The sequence below is a fragment of the Rhineura floridana genome, chromosome 2 (genome assembly GCF_030035675.1).
Source record: "Rhineura floridana isolate rRhiFlo1 chromosome 2, rRhiFlo1.hap2, whole genome shotgun sequence".
NCBI lineage: Eukaryota > Metazoa > Chordata > Lepidosauria > Squamata > Rhineuridae > Rhineura > Rhineura floridana.
In genome coordinates, this window is record NC_084481.1 from 918,837 (window position 1) to 939,865 (window position 21,029).

Sequence of the window (21,029 nt, forward strand, 5' to 3'; positions counted from 1 at the left end):
AGATTGGTGGTGGGGAGGGCTTGTGGTGCATGTGTAGTTCCTGCACAGGGTGGGAGCCTGTGCAGTGAACTGAATGACAGGAGAAAGTCGCCAGGTGCCTTCAGAGTGAGAGTCTGTAACTGGCAGAAGGCTGGCCCTCCCTGGGTGTGAGACAGGAGGGGAGTAGATGGGCCCTGTGTGAAAAAGTTTGAATGGGTGCGACTGTTCCCAATCCTCACAGAGGCCTACTGGGATAATTGGCTCCAGCAGGTTTTGTTGGTGGGCTCACGTTGGGTCCATATCAGGTGTTTAGGAGGAGTCTTAGTACAGAGGAACATGGGTGATGCCACCCAATTTCAGTGATTACGGGCAGAGGGAAATATAGCCATGGGGATGTGGTGAATTACCCAAGAAGGCGAAAGCAAGGCTATCTGCGCCTTGTTCCTTGCTGCCACTCCTCTCATAGATTGGTTCCTCGTTGCTCATCTGCTGTGCCCACTGGCTGTGTGTGTTGTTGTTTAACACAAGATCGGCACACAATAAGACCACTCTCATCCATGATTTGATTGTGGATGAAGGTGCCGATTTGGTGTGCATTACCAAGACCTGGGTGGGTGAGCTGGGAGGAGTTAATCTGACCCAGCTTTGCCCACCTGGATACTCGGTGCAACACCAGCACAGGCTGCAGGGATGGGGGGGAGGAGTTGCTGTGGCCTACAGAACTTCCATCTCTGTCACCAGGAGGCCACTCTGTCTTGAAGGTGGCTGTGAGGGCCTGCACCTGGTGTTGGGCCAAGGAGACAGTAAACTAGGGTTGTTGCTGGTGTACCGTCCACCCTGCTGCCTGGCAGCTTCTCTGACTGAGCTGGTGGAGGCCATCTCGGCTGTGGTGTTGGAGAAGCCCAGAACAATACTGCTGGGTGATTTCAATGTCCGTGCTGAGGCTGCCTCTAGTGGTCCAACTCAGGACTTCATGGCCTCCATGACGACCATGGGGCTGTCTCAAGTTGTTACTGACCCAACACATAGGGCAGGGCACACCCTTGACTTGGTTTTTGCTCCAGATGGAGGAAGAGGTGGTAGAGATAGGGGGGTGGATGTTACCCCACTGTCATGGTCAGATCACTTCCTGGTGAAGTTTAGACTTATGGCTCTGATCCTTCCCTGCAGGGGTGGTGGAGAGATTAAGATGGTCTGCCCACAGAGCCTAATGGTATCCACAGGATTCCTGAATGCCCTGGGGGAGTTCGCAGTAGATAGATCAGGTGACCCTCTCGAAGCCCTTGTCACGCTGTGGAACAGCAAGGCACATCGGGCTCTTGACATGGTTGCCCTCGAGAGCCCCCTCCGGCATTGTGGAGCCCGGCTTGCACCTCGGTACACCAGTGAGCTAAGGGCAATGAAACAGGCTGGACGACGGCTGGAGGACAAGTGGTGAAAGATGTGCTGTGAGGCTGATCGGGCATGAGTAAAACATCATAACCGTGCCTACTTTGTGGTGGTGAGGGTGGCGAACAAGGCCCACTTCTCTGCCTCCATCACATCCTCAAGTAACCGTCCAGTGGAGCTTTCCCTATTGTCAGGGGTCTGTTGACATCAACTCCAGGAAATGGAGTCTTAGACCCTTCAGAGGCCCACTGTGAATTGTTTGCAAGGCAATTTGAGGGTAAAGTTGCTCAACTCTGTAGCAGTCTTGATGCCCCATCCACATCTACTGTAGTCCCCAATGAGGTGTCCAGTGCAACATCTGCTGCAATTTCTTGGGAACGGTTTCAGTTGATGCAGCCTGATGATGTGGACGTGCTTGCCATGATGCGGCCAGCAACGTGTCCTCTCGGCCCTTGCCCTTCTTGGCTTATTAAAGCTTGCCGAGGGGGGTTGACCAAGTGGATCCAGGGTGTGGTCAATGCATCGTTGCGAGAGGGAGTGGTTCCAGCCGCCTTGAAAAAGACGGTGATCCGACCATTCCTGAAAAAGCCCACCCGGGGCCCATTGGTTTGTGACAACCACTGACCGGTTGCAAATACCCTTTTTAGAGAAGGTGATTGAGGGTTGTGGTGCAGCAATTGCAAGTACTCTTGGATGAAACAGATTATCTTGACCCATTTCAGTCTGGGTTCAGGCCTGGTTATGGGACTGAATTGGCCTTGGTTGCCCTGATGGATGACCTTTATCGGGAGAAGGACAGGGGGAGTGCAACCCTGTTATTCTTACTTGATCTCTCCACAGCTTTTGATACCATTGACCATGGTATCCTTCTGGGCTGACTTGGTGAGATGGGTAGTGGAGGCACTGTTTACAGTGGTTCTGATCCTATCTCCAGGGTCGCTCTCAGAGGATAGCATTGGATGACTGTATTTTGGCCCCCTGGCAGTTATGCTGTGGGGTGCCACAGGGTACCATCTTGTCCCCCATGCTGTTTAACATCTATATGAAGTCCTTGGAAGCAGTCATCAGGAGATTTGGGGCAAGGTGTCAGAAGTATGCTGATGATACGCAGCTCTATTTCTCCGTAACATCTGAATCAGGAGAGGCCATGCAAGCTCTGGACCACTGCCTGACTCGGTGGTGGGCTGGATGAGGGCCAGTAAACTGAGTGTGAATCCTAGCAAGAGGGAAGCACTGTGGGTTGGTGGTTCCCGAGTTCGGGTAATTGGGCAGTTGCCTGCTTTGGATGGGGTCGCACTCCCGCAGGTCTGTAGTCTGGGGGTACTCCTGGATCTCCATCTTTGTCGCTAGAGGCCCAGGTAACCTCCATGGCTAGGAGTGCCTTTTATCAGCTTCAGCTGGTAAGACAGCTGTGGCCGTTTCTGGACTGGGATAGTCTGACCACTGTTGTCCACGCACTGGTAACCTCCAGGCTGGATTACTGTAATATGCTCTATGTGGGGCTGCCCTTGAGGTTGGTCTGGAACCTGCAGCTGATGTAAAATGCGGTGGCGAGACTGCTCACTGGGGCAGGGTATCACCAACATGTCACCCCGCTGCTGAAAAAATTGCACTGGCTGCCCATTTGCTACTGGGCCAAGTTCAAGGTTCTAGTTTTGGTGTACAAAGCCCTATACAGCATGGGACCAGGATACCTGAAAGACCGTCTTACCCCTTATATACCCAGTCGATCACTGTGCTCTGCAGGTGAGGGCCTCCTGCAGATGCCATCTTATCAGGAGGTCCGTTCTGCACAACATAGGAAATGGACCCTTAGTGTGGTGGCACCTACCCTGTGGAATTCCCTCCCTTTGAATATTAGGCAGGCGCCATCTCTGCTGTCTTTTCGGCACCTTTTGAAGACTTTCCTCTTTCAACAAGCCTTTTAAGTTGAGACCTATCCCAGTCTGCGTCTGTTAGAATTGCTTGTTAATGTGTTTTTTTAATGTTTTAAAAAATGTTTTTAAACCTTTTTTATGTTTTTAACGTTGTTTTGTTTTAATGTATTTTAAGGTCTGTTTCTATGATGTTTTAAAGTGTTTTTAGTTCTTCTGTTTGCCAGCCTGGGCTCCTGCTGGGAGGAAGGGCGGGATATAAATCAAATAATAAATACAAATAAATAAAGCTATAGCAGTAGGACCCTTGGCCCAAGGTCCTGTAGGTGCCATCAACTCTTGACTTGGCCTCTTGACAGGACATCAGCAGGCTTCCCCTGTGAACCTTGAGCTCACATAGGACAGGACACTGCTTCAGCACTTTCTGCTGACTACTATCCCTTCCCTTGCATTGTTTTTCCTTGGAAGAGGACGACAGTGTGGCAGTCAGTAGACATTCTGGGGAGGGAGCAGAATTTCATGGAGGATAAGGCTATCAATGGCTACTAGCCATGACGGCTCTGCTTTGCCTCCATGGGCAGGAGGCAGTATGCTTCTTAAAACCAATTGCCAGAAGCCGTAGGAGGGGAGATAGCTGTTGATTTCAGGTCCTGCTTGTGGGTTTCTCATAGGGATCTGGTTGGCCACTATGAGAATGGGATGCTTGATGAGAGGGGCCTTTGGCCTGATCCAGCAGGGTCCTCCTTATATTCTTATCAAGACAGGGGGCTTTCTCGACATAAGCTATGCCCACCACAATTCTTCTTTCAAGAATAAAAACAGGGATACTCTCATAGCTAAGCATCCCTGCTTGAAATGTCTGCCTCATCCTAAAACAAGCACCACAAATTCAATGTCCCCTCCAAAGCTCACAAGCACATATAATTTATCATTTACTCACTTAAGATACACGCATCTACCAGCATTGCATGTTATCACCCTCACAACAACTCTGAGGTAGATTACTATTATTCCCATTTTACAAATAGGGTGCTGAGGATGTAAAATTGCAATAAGCTCAAAGCTATACAAAATGTCCATAAGGTCACCTTGAACCTGATTCTCTACGTTCCAACTCCAAAAATCCATCCGCTGGTACAAGGCTGCATGGCTAGGTATTTTCTTTCATCCTTTAAGATATACTTATCCAGTTCCCTGTCCTTCACTGAGGTTGCACATTAGATTTTACAATCCAATTTTGTTTGCTGTGCACACCATTTTCCTCAAACATATGGGCATGTCCTCCAATTATCCTCTGACGGTTTGCTGCATTCACACTTATCTTGTGACTACTTTTCATAGTTCTGTGTTTAAAGTTGTTTGGCACATAAGAAGTCTAATTATTTGAAGAAACAGAATTAATTCATCCAAGTTGGTGAACCAAAAATGAATTTGGCAATTCTGTTAACAAATGGTGAAATATACACAACTGACAAGAACCATGCTACACATTCCCCTCCAAACACCTCACTTCCACAGTCCCCTCTCGAGTAGGGATGGCGTAGAATATTTGCAAAATTGGATTTGGTATCAAGTCTGGGGATAATCTGCAAGTTCGTCTCATTGTCGAACAGGCTCCCTCTCTGCATGCGTTCGTGGCTGTTAGTGACACTAATTTTTTTAAAAAAATCAGTTGTGAGAATTATGTAATTATTTTTGTAATCTGCTGCTGCCGTATACACTATATAAATATACAGCAGCATAAGGAATAACGGAGGAAATTATATAATTTTTCAGAAAAAAACCAAAGAAAGGGAGAATCTGGAATCACAATAACTAGCGGAACACAATTTATAGTGAATAGGAACCGGCAGCCCATTTGACAAATTGAACAATGGAGCAGAATCAGATGGTGAACCCCATCCCTGCTCTCCACCAGTCAAACGTATCTACAGAAAGGAAAACCACAGCAGATGGGTCCCATCCTCATTTTAAAATGCAGCAAAAGGCAAGGAAAACGCAAACACTGTGGACAGGCTGCTAAGGAGCTTGTCATACTCAATCTACATTGTTGTGCTCCTGATGCCCCTGCACACACAGCTTGCTCTTTTCTACATGACAAAATAAAGCCAAATCAATCAGTGCAGATGGAAAAGTGCTTCTGATTTGTGAAAGAAATGGAATATTGTCTGCAAATAGTCTATTCAAACCCAGATAATGCTGAAGTATTTTGTTTAAAAGGTGGCACCAGAACTCAGATTTATTCTCCGAATATATACAGTACCTTTTCATGCTCATAAATTCTTCTGAGTAAAACCACAGCATTCGTTTCCACAGAGCTACTCAAGTGTCTAGACTTAAATATTCCAACTGTTACATGAACCACCGGCGTAAAAATTATTTCCTCATTAGAGCAAATGAAATCCACTCATTTTCCTCTTAGCTAGTACAATAAACAATACATTTTTCTCACACAAATACACGTCTCTGCAATGAACCTGTTAAGAGCTCCAGTCATGTTCTGTAACTCGTTTGCTATTAAAATAACTATCAATTCTATGACGTAGCATTTGTTTCAGCCTTGGTAAAAGAAACAGCAATTTTGCCTTTCAGTAATAAGCATTTTTCTTTACCAATACCTTCTTATTACAGTAGTTTAAGTAAAGGGAGAGCTCCTTTCGCTTCCTTTTCTCTATTTCTTCACTTGATTGGTTGTCAACTTTGTCCTGAATTTTCTGTAGTAGTGGGCTCGAAACGCTCTCAAACCATTTCTTGTACAGCATTTCCCTCCTCCTTAGAGCTAAGAAATCACTGTGCTTCAAATACCTGTCTACTTCCTAATTGACAGAGAGACTACTGTTAACAAAGCTAGGTAGCTTATGAATCAGTACAACAAATCATTTTAAACTCACCAGACACTATTCAGAAAGAAAGGTAAACTGGAAGAGACAGATCATTAATGAACTAAAACCTAAGGGGTGCATCACACATTATAACATATCTTCTCAAAAGATATGTGTGTGAATAAAATGTGTAACCTGTTTGTAGATCGTCATTGTGAAAATTGCATACTTTGGTTTTTGCTGCATCAATATTCAGTGCATATCTGCTTGGAAGCCATAGCCAATTACATGACAATTGCACATAAAGATTACAAATTGCTTGCTGCGTAGAAATAGTTTCTCTGTAGGACTTTTGTAACAAGTAAAGCAGCCGTAATACAACACTTGGTCTTCTTAACTAGACACAACCGCATATTCAGGAAGGGTTGCCTTTCAGATAGGAAAAAACTGATCAACAGCACGGCTAGCATGTCATAGTTAAGAGATGCAAAAATGTAAAGACCACATGTCACATTTCTATTTGGCCTTAAGGAATTCTGAAGAACAATAATCTCACATTTATTTTTGAAAACAAACATGTCTTACTGTCACAGTTTTGAAGAAAATCTTGACAGCATGATTTATATGAAGCACAGTAAGTGGTCTGCCAAGAATGAGAACTGGTTTAGGGGCTAGCCTATGCTTGAAATTCGGGAATGAAGAGGAATATCATACTAACTGGCTCAAACCCTATAGGCGTTACTCACTGCAGACTTTGCCAAGTACCAGGTTAAGAAACCAAACTTGAGCTAGTGGTATGATGACAATTCCCTAACAGGCAAAAAACCTTGCGGTTTAAGAATGTACCTATAGCCAACAGATATTTCTATCAAACTTTAAAAATCAGGGAAATTGGGCAGCTATAGTGAATGCACCAGGAGAGCAGGAGACCTGACCTCCTTTCTGAGATATTGTACTGCCCTGCAACTTTGTAAAACTGCAAACAAAATTTGGGTTGGTCTTTCATAGTCCTATCCACTTCCTGTGTAGCTTGGAAGAATTTGGTAACATGTGCCTCTGAGCATATGGTGAGTGGTGGCAACACCTGCAATCAGCCCAAATAACTGAAACAAGACATATGCTATGCCACAAACCTCCTAAAAGAACAAGGTGAGAAATGCATACCAGTTTGAAGAGCAAATATATCTCATGTGTTGGAATTTTTTTCTAAGGTAGCATACAGGACTGTAGACAAAAGGCATGATCTACAAAGTCCACTATTTTCATGTAAACTACTTGCCAAGTCAAGGCAAACCCACATCAAGATATACATGGCCCAAGACACACACAACCCAGCAACTGTCCAACCTCTTCAGAGACTACTGGGACTTGCTAGTGCATATGCATCAGCTCATACCTTGGAGCTGGAAACCTACAATGCCACTTTTTTCCATTCAGACCAATAGCACCTGCTGCAAAGTGACAAAGACACAGGGTTCAGGCAGAGGCCCAATATCCAAGCACAGACAAGAGCAGTGGTTCCCAACCTTTATGAGTACATGGACCCCCTTAGTAAGCTCAAAAAAATTTTGTGACCCCCACCACGCTAATTGTAATGTTAGTCTCTTTTAATTGAAAAAAAATGTGTGTGGCAAAAATCTCATCTCCAAATATCCCTTTCCAAAAAAGCTCCCTGCAAACAGGGAGGCGTTGTTTTCTTTCCTTAATGCAAAGGTTCATCAAATTGGAATCCCCCTCCTTCACACACACACACACACACAGTCTGAAGATAGGCAGTCCTGTCTCCCAACACCAGTGGGTTCCAGCGTTGGACTAAGATCCAGGTTCAAATCCCACCCAGCCACAAAGGCCACTGGGTGACCTTGGACCAGACACAGTCCCTCAGCCTGACCTATCTCACAGGGTTGGTGTAAGGATAAAATGGAAAGGGACTGGGACCATGGGATGACCTTGAGCAACTTGGAGGAAAGGTGGAACATAAATGCAATAATACTTAAATAATTTCAGCTGCAGTATGTGGACTCCTACGTAGGGACAAAGAGAACTATTACAATAGTTATTGTATAGAAATAGAAAAGGACAACAAAAAGGGTAGAACAAGAGCCCTGTTCCAAAAGATTAAGAGAAATGAAAGGGAAATTTAAACCACAACTAGGGAAGCTGAATAATCAACAGGGGAACACACTGACTGACTGACTGAGATGAAATAAAAGGAAGATGGAAGCAATACAGAGAAGAACTCTATCAAAGAGATGACAGGATGACAGATTCATTCATGATGAAGAACCAGAAATTTTAGAATGCGAGGTAAAAGATGCACTTAAAATACTTGGAAGGAACAAATCACCAGGAATAGATGGCATACCAATAGAGTTGCTACAAGCGACTGAGACTGAATCTGTCCAAATTTTACAAAAATTTGTCAAGAAATATGGAAAACTAAACAATGGCCCACAGACTGGAAGCGTTCAATATATATCCCAATTCCAAAGAAAGGGGATCCCAGAGAATGCAGTAATTATCGAACTATTGCCTTAATATCCCATGCAAGTCAAGTAATGCTCAAGATTCTACAACAAAGGCTCTTACCGTATATGGAGCAAGAAATGCCAGACGTCCAAGCTGGATTTAGAAAGGGAAGAGGCACCAGAGATCATATTGCAAACATACGTTGGATAATGGAACGGACCAAGGAATTTTAGAAGAAAATCACCCTGTGCGTTATAGATAACAGCAAAGCCTTTGACTGTGTAGATCATGAAAAACTATGGAATGCTTTAAAAGAAATGCGAGTGCCACAGCATCTGATTGTCCTGATGCGCAACCTATACTCTGCACAAGAGGCAACTGTAAGGACAGAATATGGAGAAACGAATTGGTTCCCAATTGGAAAGGGTGTTAGACAGGGGTGTATTTTATCACCCTGTTTGTTTAATCTGTACGCAGAACATATCATACAAAAAGCGGGATTGGACCAAGATGAAGGAGGTGTGAAAATTGGAGGGAGAAATATCAATAATTTAAGATATGCAGACGATACTATACTCTTAGGAGAAACCAGTAATGATTTGAAACGAATGCTGATGAAAGTTAAAGAGGAAAGCACAAAAGCAGGACTACAGCTGAACGTCAAGAAAACTAAAGTAATGACAACAGAAGATTTAAGTAACTTTACAGTTGACAATGAGGACATTGAACTTGTCAAGGATTATCAATACCTCGGCACAGTCATTAACCAAAATGGAGACAATTGTCAAGAAATCAGAAGAAGGCTAGGACTGGGGAGGGGCAGCTATGAGAGAACGAGAAACGGTCCTCAAATGCAAAGATGTGTCACTGAACACTAAAGTCAGGATCATTCAGACCATGGTATTCCTGAACTGTATGGATGGATGTGAAAGTTGGACAGTGAAAAAAGTGGGTAAGAGAACAATAAACTCATTTGAAATGTGGTGTTGGAGGAGAGCTTTGCGCATACCATGGACAAATAATTGGGTGTTAGAACAAATTAAACCAGAACTGTCACTAGAAGCTAAAATAATGAAACTGTGGTTATCATGCTTTGGACACATAATGAGAAGACATGATTCACTAGAAAAGACCATAATGCTGAGAAAACCAGAAGGGAGTAGAAAAGTAGGAATGCCAAACAAGAGATGGATTGATTCCATAAAGGAAGCCACAGACCTGAACTTACAAGTTCTGAACAGGGCGGTTCATGACAGATGCTCTTGGAGGTCACTGATTCATAAAAGGTAAAGGTGTCCCCGCACTTATAGTGCGAGTCGTTTCCAACTCTTAGGGTGCCGTCTTGCGACGTTTACTAGGCAGACCGTATATATGGGGTGGGATTGCCAGTTCCTTCCCCGGCCTTTCTTTGCCCCCCAGCATATGCCGGGTACTCATTTTGCCGACCACGGATGGATGGAAGGCTGAGCGGACCTCGACCCCTTTTACCGGAGATTCGACTTCCTCCTTCCGTTGGAATCGAACTCCGGCCATGAGCAGAGCTTCGGCTGCATTATCGCCACTTACCACTCTGCGCTACGGAGGATTCATAGGGTCGCCATAAGTCATAATCGACTTGAAGGCACACAACAACAAACAACCACAAGGTTCAATATACCATATTTACAATGCTACTGGAAAAGCATTTCTAAGCAAAAGTAACATGTAGATGTATTAGATTCAAACAACATATCAGCAGCCATAGTTGCAGGGGTAGGTGGGGTCAGGCATTTCCATTATGTGCATGTCTTCCTCAAACATTAGAAAGGCATATGGCGAACATATTTTGTTGCTTACCCTTACAAAGTTGTTCTCTCTTTCCAACAGGGCCTGGGTAGTGCCAACAACATCCTGGCTTTCATTAAATATAGCCTAATAAAATACCAGCAAAATCTGTGAAGTAAAACTACTGGATGAAAAGCAGTAATTAACAATTAGTTTTATGAGCAGTGTATAGTAGGCCCATGACTAAAGAAGAGGCTGAAAATAGTTATTTCAAAGCCTTTTAATGGAGTTTGGGTTGGTGCAACTTTAAGGTTATTTTGGAAATGATCTCCTAGTGGAATAAAAAGTGCAAAGCAAAACAAAAAGGGGTGAGAGGAGTTGCCATTATTACTGCTTGCACCGATTAGAAGGTTAGAAGAAAAACAGACTTTTGTGGTCAGAACTGTTAATCCAACATGTTTAAATTAATTTAACTTAATTAAATTAATTTAGGATATGTAGAATATCCCTAATTGAATAGTAAAAGTTCTAATATATCCCAATTTAAAATATTTTACATTATAGCACAATTCAGTATAAATCCTCGAGTATACAATAATATTCCATGCATGTGAAAAATAAGGCAACTTCCATCCTAGAAGGGCTGCACACAGTGCCTAGAATCACAGCATCAAGAGTTTAGTGATGAGCAACTATTGCTAACCAAATACAAGGATAAACTTGCCATCTTTATTTTGCTAAGTAGGTCTATATAATAATAATAATAATAATAATAATAATAATAATGCTGTGTGAAGGATCCTGATTGCTTTGGCTTTTAATTGTTTTATTTTTTGTGGTATTAAAATGTATTTAAAGTTTCTTATAAGCCACTTTTGAAATATGTATCCTGAAAGGTGGGGTATAAATCACTGTAATAAATAAATAACTTTCAGTCCTACATTCTTACATTATTTATCCAAACCAACACCACATTTAAAAAGTTATTTCATATAAATTATGTAAAAAAATTAAAATACAACTGCAAAAATCCCCATGCACAGCAGACTGGAATTCAGTTTCTTCTAATCCCAAAACATACACATTCAATAAACTGCATGGAATTCAAAGAATCAATGACTTCAGAACAGTGAAGTGGCTGTCAGCCCTTTCGTGCCTTGCAGTATTATACTTTGTCAGCCTTATGTTCTAATAAACCTGTTAGCAAAAGTTTCTCCCTTCTGTCCAAATATTAGAAAGCTTCAGCAGAGTAGTGCCAGTATTGATTTCATACTCCTTCTCCTGCCCCAAACTCTGCTGTACCTGTGCAATGGAAAAATGCTTCTGGGTTAGCCAACTTTCTGAAGCTTTTGTGCCTCCAGATGGAATACTTCTGCAAGTCTTGCTAGGTGATCTACTCAAGGACGTAGACACTGCTGGAAGAGACTTATAAGAAGGGGTGAGGGGTGGAGAATCCCAGTGAGTATGCCATATTCCATCAATCCCAAATTCAAATTTGCCTATACAAGGAATACAGTCTGATGCCTGTGTCTGCCTCAGCATTCACCTAAAAGAATATTGCAGAGGATGGAACACTACATCCTGGCTGTTGACACTTGAGATACATATATTTAGTTGTGAATGTAACTTGTTCTAAACTGTTTTTAATACTATATTCTATATTGTTGTGACCCACCCTGGGACCTACCGGTGAAGGGCAGGTAATAAATTTAATAAAAATATACATCTTAGAATGAAATGCAAGTCCTTTCATAGGAAAGTAGAAAACTGAGTTCCCCTCTCCAAATGGAAACAGCAGCATGTGGGGACAGTCATAGCATTATTCCCCACACTGAAATTTGCCAGCCAGTGACTAACTATCGCCACATTGTGCCACCACTAACTTCCTGCACTGAATCAACTGATCTACTTGATTCTTCTTAAAGCTACTCACAAGATGACTGTATGACTTTCAAGGTAACAATATAGCACTATGAATAAAGAAAATACCTTACTACTACAAATATCTGGAACTGCTTAAAACTCTTTTTCGACATGATATATAAATTGCCTTCCATTTAGACGGCAATAGATGGAGCTGATGACACCCCAATAACAACACTCAGGATTTGTATAGTACTTTGCGTATTTCCAACACTTCACATACATCATCTTGTTATAATCCTAAGAACTACTTCATAAGGTAAGTCAACATTGTTGTTATATTATTGTATATCGGGGTCTGAGGCTGAAAAAGAATGACTTGCCAAGGCCAAGTAGAATATTGCTGGCATAGGTGAGATTCAACACGAGGGCAGAAATGTCTTAGCCATTACACTAAATCTGCTTACAAATGTGAAGAATAGCCTTCGGAAAGATTAACTTCTGAGTAGAATTAGGAAGGAAAACATCTGTAGCTTTTGAAATTTAAAAAATCAAAGTATAAGGAATTCTGCTGCATGAGTTTAAGGGTTTTTTTAAAAAAACACAACTTGATTAAATCAAGATGAAATACTGCTCTAGCAGTCTTGCAGTGCTATATTATTAGATATTCTGTGATACTGCACTGGCAAAACAGTATCTTCTCACCCGAAGAGCTTAATCACTCACTTGTTTTGGATCTGCCATCATCTGTTCCATTTGGGCCCTTGGACAGCGAAGTCTTATGAGCCACTGTAAGTCTGAGCTTTCCTGCCTTGGCACTCTTGGGTAGCCCTAGTATGAGAATATTAAAATATGTAAAACAAAACCAGAGCCCACTGGATTTGGTCAGTGACCTCACTAGTCTTAACAAATTAAAAATATTCAGAGGGCTTTAAGAATTATGCTGGTACTCATCACTTTCACAACTTGTCAAGCAAGATGTTAACTTTCTAGTAACTCACTTTAAAATAGTCTTTGTCTTTTGTAAGCTATAAGGCAACTGATCAGAAAGCACAACACCATTTAGTACAACAGCACTTCTCCACAACAGAAAAGAAGTGTTCCAAAGTTAGGTCATAGTACTGTGACATCAGTTCTCAGTTCCAACTTACTCAATTCTTTCCAACTTGTTTGTATTGTTGTATTGTTTGTGCTGATCTCTGCTGAAGCAACAATGTTAAGACAGTTGATACATTTCAGTCACTTTAATTATGTTTGATTTACTTGGAAATTTTAGTGAAGTTTCCTATAGTAAATTATTCTCTTTTGTTTCTGTTAATATGTGAAGTACAGCAACACTTTGCATAATTCACACCAGAAAACTCATAAAAACTATTGTGGAATAATGGCACTGACTATTCTGCGGAATAGTCCCCAGCGGAATAAGGAGTGTCTCAGTTTTCACAAGATAAAACAGTGGGAGGTGAAATATATTCTAGCAATATTCTAGGTATGCTCTATGTTTTTAATTGACCAGGCCCACCTTTCCTTAAGTGGAGTGGTTTACACATAGTGGGCTAAAAACATGCATTTTGGGCAGGCCAAGTTTGTTTTTTCTGACAGCTAAATTCATTGCTTAAGTTGCAACATAGTGTAATCAGCCTAATTTTACATCAACTGCAGTTTCAGATTCAACTGTTAATGCACCCAAAATAGAAACAGAATATAAACTCCAGTTTGAAACACAAAAGGTTGTCTTCACCATCATAGGACACTGACCAATGAAAAGGTTTTGAAAATAATAATAATAAATTTGCCACAGATTTCTAGGATGAATAATGAGAGAAATATAATTTTCTAGGTTAGATTCTCCATAGAAACAGTAGTAACACAGGAGAGAAGCAAGCAAGGACACTAACAAACATACCACAAATGTAATTCTTCATCTTTGGAGATGCAATCCTGATTGCAGGTGTTGCCACCACTCATGATATGCTCAGAGGCATATGTTGCCAAATTCTTCCTGTCAAGAACTCACCAGTTCCCACCAGGGTCAACTCCCAAGCCCAGGACAATTGATCCAACGAGGCACAACCCATGCCTTCCTTACCAGGGCTGAGTTAAACCAACACCAACCCTGAAAGATAGGTAAACTGCCACCACCCCTTAAACCAGTCTCAGCTGATAAGCAAGTGGTCTTGCTTACTGTTTAATTAACGGAGTTCAGCTGTGAGAACTGACAGTTTCATGGTCTTTCAGAGGCCCCAATTCAGGCAAGACGTTTTCCCCACAGTTCCTTGCCACAGATCCATTTTACTTAACAACCTTAAAAACCAGGCATTCTTGATGCTTCCAAGCTACACAGGAAGTGGATTTGAATGCAAAAGACCAACCAAAATTGTGTCTGCATTTTTACAAATTTGTAGGACAGGACAGTATCTCAGAGAAGAGGTCAGATGTCCCGCTCCCCTGGTGCATTCACTATAGCTACCCTATTTCCCTGCCTTTAAAAGTTTAATAGAAATATCTGTTGGCTTAAACCACAAGGGGTTTTTTTCCTATTAGTGAATTTCTCTGCTTTTTAATCTGGGAGGGAAGAAATGGGATCTTGTGCCAGTTTGTTAAGAATGGACCCATCATTAGCATGTTTATTGAGTTCAATGGGATTTACTCCCCTGCAATCATGTTTGTTTTGTTGTTATGTGCCTTCAAACTGATTAACTGACCATGGAGGAAAAGCGAGGGCAGGGGGAGGGGGGAGTGGAGTAGGAGAGCAGGTTTGATCATTTGCATGCTTATTGAGTTCAATGGGATTTACTCCCATGCAATCATGCTTAGGATAGATGAAACTGACCAAGGGAGAGGAGGAGGAGGAGGGGAGAAGAGGTGAAGGGAGGTGAGGGGCAGGAGGGGGAAAGGAAGGGGGAGCAGAAGGGAGGGGCAGGTTTCATTATTTGGATGCTTATTAAGTTCAGCGGGATTAACTCCTGTGCAATCACGCTTAGGACAAGTGAAACTGACCTGGGGAGGGGCAGAGAGGGGGAAAGGGGGAGGGAGTGGGAGGAAGAGTCAATAGAGGGAGGAAGGGGGAGGGAAAGGGGATTAGGTGGGTGGGAACTGGACAGGGGGAAAGCCCCTTTCCTTTCCAAAAGAAAAATACTGTTAACGGTATCTTTATTTTTCAGGGATTCTCCCACTTTTTTATTCTACAGTAGACAGACATAGTTTCCCACCCAAATTTAAACCAAAGTGGTCTCTGACCACATCCTCGCCAGACATTTATTCCACTTTAAATAATCATGGCTTCCCCTTTGGAATCCTGGGAACTGTAGTTTGTGATGGGTACTGAGAGCTGCTAAGAGATGCCCTATTCTCATCACAGAACTACAATCCCCAGAAGAGGGGCTGATTGTTAAACCCCTCTGGCCACTGGAGCTCTGTCAGGGGAACAGGAATCTCCTAACAACTCTCAGCAGCCTTCACAAACTACACTTTCCAGGATTCTTGGGGGGAAACCATGACTGTTTAAAGTGGAATAAATATCTGGCATGAGTGTGGCCCCCTGATTAGCCAAGTCAAACAGCTGTGAGACTGGCTTTTAGAACACTGACAGTTGGTTCTTACTGAGCATGCCTGTGCTACCATAGATTTCAATGTTAAATTTCTTAAATTAATTAAAAATCAGCCAGGCATTTTTTTAACTTTTAAACTGCAGAAGATGAAGGTCAGAGTATGGGGCAAGGTCAGTAATAGGATTACAGGTATTCTGTGAACATGGCTGGTTTTTAATTAATTTCAACTAATGATGAGACCACTGACAGAAAAAAGTCAAACAGGGGTCTGGATTTTTTTCCCTCTTGTTTTACACTTTGAACTCTGGATTCTCTCTTGAAAATTTAGAGGGTTGTTAAGCAAGCATTTCTAAGTTCAGGGCTATATGTTTTGTAAGATTTGGTTTTGAAATGAGCTTATGGGAAGCAGTGGAATGACACGTAGGGTATTTTCAATTTAACATGGCGGAATGTGAAAAATCCATGCTGGCTATAGTATACAGCCACTCTTGCGGCTGTATAATAACATATGTCTTAAATAATGTGCCAGGAAGTACAGCGTTCTTATGCACTGGTGTAATGTTACCTTCATCATCATATTCATCAATATGTAAAATCCATGCAACTGGAATACAGAATGCGTCAAATTCATTGCATCTCTTCAAGAAAACATTTGAACTGTTGTACCTGGTAAGATGTAATAGGCATCTGTTCTGTAGACTCTACAAACTCATCTTCTTTATCCAAACAGTGTGGGAATCCTGTCTTTTGGGGCTGTGATGATATACGCTGCATAAATTTGAAATAAGAAAAACATTTAAAGATGTAATTTTATGCATGCTTACTTGGGAGTATGTCTCATTAGCACTGACGTCTGACAGAGTGAACAAGGAAAGTCTAAACGTGATCAGCTGCTGTGCTTTTAAGTTCCAATGGATTTTCCCTAGTTTACTCAAAACAAGGGTGCTTCTTAAGAAAGGATGAGAGCCAACGTAATGCAAGCAAGAGTCTGCTTACACTCCTCCCTCCCACACCCTACCCCTCGAACTCTGGGCACTCCAAGAACCCTAGGCGATGGGGCCTGACAGATCAAACTTGAGGGCACACAGGGGGATTGGAGAGGAGAGAAGCAAAAACCTGTTGCGCAAGTGGATTTCCATTGTACAAGCACGCTGACATCGTTGTTTTATTCAAATAGTTTTATTCAGCCGTCCAAGAGATGACTTAATTGGCTTGGAATAGTGTAAACATCTTTCACTATCCCAGGACAACCAAGCATTGAAGACAATGAGGCCAGTACGGGAGATAGAATTTTTTTAATCGGAACAGAAAAATTGTCTTCTAAACTCAGATATTATTCTCAGGCTACGTACACACTAGTATCCTTAAAAAGAAGCAAGATTGATTTGTCGAAGTGGGGACTGAAACAAACCTGCACCAGGCTGTACATATTTGATTCATCTTCATCTTGTTGACTCCATGTAATGTACACACCAGTGAATGGAGCAAGGTGGTGATAACCAAACAGTTTGGAAATCCACAGCTGACTTGTCTCTCTCTTCCCCCTCCTTTCCCCCTCCTCCCTCGCAATTACTCGCTTTTGTCATTTATGGATGTCCCTGGACCTTGCTTTTAGGCAGAGGAAGAACAATAGCAGTCTATTGCTTTATAGCTTATGACTACATGCTCTCTTCTCCAAACGTTTTACAGTTAATAAAGGCGCCGCTGAGGAAGTGAGGTGGTTTTGGAGCCTCTGGGGGAAACAGGTGCCTCCAAGAGAGGACAGGTGTGAAGGGAGCCATTACACACACACACCCCTGCACAGATGCCTCCATACTTCCTCCACACTGTGTGCTAGCAAGGTGGTCCCCATGGCTCCCCCTGTCCCCTTCCTGCTTGGTGGGAGCTGTGGGGAAAGTGCAAGGCGCCTCCAGCCCGTCTCTTTTCTCCCACCTTCTTCTTTCCCCAGCACCTGAAGGCAGCTGCTCCCCTCCTACCTCCAGCCAAACAATTTTGAAATCTCCGTGAAGCTGGTTTAAAGGGGAAACACATCCGATCTCTAAGATCCCAGATTTTGTGTAAAACGGTCTGGAGTTTGACAGACATTGCATGTCCCCAGATTCACATTCAAACCATTAAAATCCGTAAGTTTCACTAAAGATAATCAAATATTAATCATTGGCTTTAGAGCCAGGATTTCACACATTAGCCAACACAATGTCATACAATCTGTCACCAAAAGCGGCATTTGAACCTGGTGTTTTCACCCTGTGTCATACTGAATGTTTGCAAAGAACTCTCAATTTCCTTGTTGTAGTTGTAATATCACTTCTACAAATAATAATGTCCCTCATTCTAGCCATATATTCAACTACTTCTCTGTCATTATTTGAATTTTTTTAAAACACTGAATTTTCATATATTTCCCAATTCACTTCCTTCTACAACTAATGAAACATTTCCCATTTTTAACCTGCATTTGTACATACCTACAATTCATCACCATGGCTTTTCATTATCTGAGTTTTCCCTCTCCTTTCTAAAACATTTTTTTTCAATTGAATCTGCATATCTGCTCATCAACTGATTTCTTGGAGATGTTGTGTATGTGATATTGTGTGCGCATGCATGCATGAGCATTTAACCTTGCTCAATCCCAACTACTTCATGATTACATGGAAGTCTCATGGTCTCCCCTATCTTTTTGTACTTCAAATTTATTTGGAATGTCTATGGCTGCAAAATTACAGATATACAGTGTGGGTATTTAAAATAGGCCCCTACCTACTCTACTATTCTATGAGTCTGTAAGCACTACTACAATGTTATATCCCGCTTATGTTACTGAAGTGGATCCAGAAGGAGGGAGTCAAGCATAACCCTCCAGTCCCATTGCATACTGAACATATGTGACACATGAATTTGGGTAACTTTTAAAAAGTGAAATCTAAAACACAGAGACAGAATTTGAGGGTTATGTATACTCCTTTACTAAATCAACTCAGTACCCAAATATTCAGGCTGCACACTGAGAACTATTGTGTCACAGAGCATTCATTCACATTGCTCCTCTTATCAAGCCTTAGACATGTTAAAACAAGTTTAATGAAATATTTACCTTTTGGGCGGGGACATGCCTACAGTATCGATGCCGGGCTCCTGGACAGCAAACCTTTATAAGCCAGTCTTCTCCTGAACTTTCACTACTGAAGGATGTTGATGAATCAGTCTAGAAAACAAAAACAAACATTTAAGTAAGCAAAGTAAACAAGAGGTTTAGAAGCCTGCAAAGAATATTCTTGATAAAATTAACTAGGTTCTTCTCAGATGTCAACTGTGAACAGTAATGTAGGAACCCTCACAACTAAATAATCAACTATTATTGCTACCTTTCATTGAATTGTACCATATTCTAGAACAGGGATGGGAAACCTGGTGCCCTCCAGATGTTATTGGACTACAGCTCCCATCATCCCTGACCACTGGCCATGCTGACTAGGGCTGATGGGGGTTGGAGTCTATCTATGAATCGAGGGCCAAAGATTCCTATTCCAGAACACTACCATTTATAGAGGGAAATGGAAAGTGGGAGATTGAGTTGGGAAGAGAATACTACTTCAACTTTTAAGGTGACAGAATTATTACTAAGTTGATCATTCATTTTTGCTTAAGTGTGGGAAGGGTCACTTCTTACAGCAGGGGTCACCAACCCCATTGCCTGTGGGCACCATGGCACTCACAAATGCCTTCAGTGGTACCCCACTCATTACTTCCTCCCAGTTTGAGAAGGAACCATTGATAAGCACTCTTTGAGTACGATTCTGGAGCCAACTGTGGATCCACCTGATAGTTGTTCCATCCAGCCCACATTTAGCTAGCTTGCTAATCAGAAGACAGAGGGGAGATATGATAGCACTCTTCAAGTACTTGAAAGGTTGTTACACAGAGGGCCAGGATCTCAATCATCCCAGAATGCAGGGCATGGAATAATGGGCTCAACTTACAGGAAGCCAGATTTTGGCTAAACTTTAGGAAAAACTTCCTGTTAGAGGAGTACGACAATGGAGGCATTCAAGAGGCAGCTGGACAGCCAACTCTTGAGTATGCTTTAACTTGGATTCCTGCACTGAGCAAGACTCAATAGCCTTGTAGGCCCCTTCCAGCTCTAATATTCTATTATTCTAGGAAGGGCAGTTAAAAAAATTATCGAAACTTGACAGTTACTTCATTATGGCTATAGAGAAGGGATCTCATACTCAAGGTTCCTTTGCTGCTTGTATTTACTAAGTGGTAATCTGTGTAATGTTGTTATGTTCCTTTACATTAGAAGTCTTCAGTTTCACATATGCATTGCTAAGTAAGAAATCAGAAGATATTTGCATTTAAAGGTATACAATAGTGCATATTGGATTACTGTAAGTTTGTACATGTTTTGTTCAGAACACCAGTATTAATTTTTCATTACAAGGCACATTGTACTTCCATTAACTAAGTTCTGTTCTCTGTGACTGCACTTGTGTTTCTAGAAGGCTTCGGTTTCATATATGCTAATTAAGAAATCATAAGGTATTTGATAATGCAAATTAAGCTTTTTGCTAGATATATTTCACTGAGTTGCTTTTCACTGCATCTTTGCCTATGTATATATGCAAACATAATAGTTTGCCATTACCCTTTCTATTATGATGTAACACTCTTTTTTTGTTGATGGCACAGAGCCTTTGAATATTAATATGGCTTAGAGCCTCGGCGTGTCTGAATCCGGTCCTGGCTTCAGCCTGTCATCTGCACGGATGGCTGTAGCCCAAGCAATGCTTAAGTGGCATCCGAAGGTTGGGGAACCCGAGCCATAAGCAATCATTCCCGCAGGCTGAATACGGGGTGTCTGGTCATCGTGCAGCACCGTTCCCGAGTGCAGAGCTTCCACTCCCATCCCCACTCACTCGCTTCGGGAGCTCCGCAGGAGGAGGATGGCCCTCTCTAGGCGTGGATGTAAAGAGCCCCCGCTGGATGGTGCCCAGGTTGCCCCCCGCGGCCTCCATGCCCCCGCCCGCCGGCCCGGCCCTTGGGGCAGATGTAACCCCCCCCCCGTTTTCTGGCTACCGGAGACAACTCACAGGCATGAAACACCAACCCCGTGGTGTCCCTCCGCCAGAAAAAAATAGTCTTCGCTGCTCCTTTTTGAAATTCCCTACGAACTTCTGTGATCCCCCCAAAAGCAAGTGAAAATGTCTTTCTATGGTATATATGTCAAATGCAAAGTGTTTTTATTAAAACGCGTATATTCTACCAACCCGCTGAAAGGATTGATAAATCATCTTGCTGTATCCATCCGCGTT

General features: G+C 42.3%; 1 protein-coding gene across 6 annotated transcripts in view; it reads right to left on the reverse strand.

Annotated features, from left to right (window-relative positions):
• FAM228B (family with sequence similarity 228 member B) overlaps positions 1-21,029 on the reverse strand; it is a 45,795-nt gene extending 24,766 nt beyond the window's left edge. For 2 of the 6 annotated variants that reach the window (XM_061607536.1, XM_061607538.1), the window contains exons 1-7: positions 20,634-20,752; positions 18,809-18,919; positions 16,378-16,479; positions 12,887-12,991; positions 11,600-11,722; positions 10,370-10,444; positions 5,855-6,058 (exon numbers count right to left, since the gene is read on the reverse strand). In XM_061607536.1, the coding sequence (XP_061463520.1) occupies positions 5,855-6,058; positions 10,370-10,444; positions 11,600-11,722; positions 12,887-12,991; positions 16,378-16,479; positions 18,809-18,919; positions 20,634-20,732 (819 nt within the window). In that variant the 5' untranslated portion in view covers positions 20,733-20,752. Of the gene's footprint in view, positions 1-5,854; positions 6,059-10,369; positions 10,445-11,599; positions 11,723-12,886; positions 12,992-16,377; positions 16,480-18,808; positions 18,920-20,633; positions 20,753-20,807; positions 20,921-20,984 lie in introns of those variants that run through there. The other 4 variants (XM_061607540.1, XM_061607541.1, XM_061607537.1 and 1 more) reach the window with 4 other exon arrangements.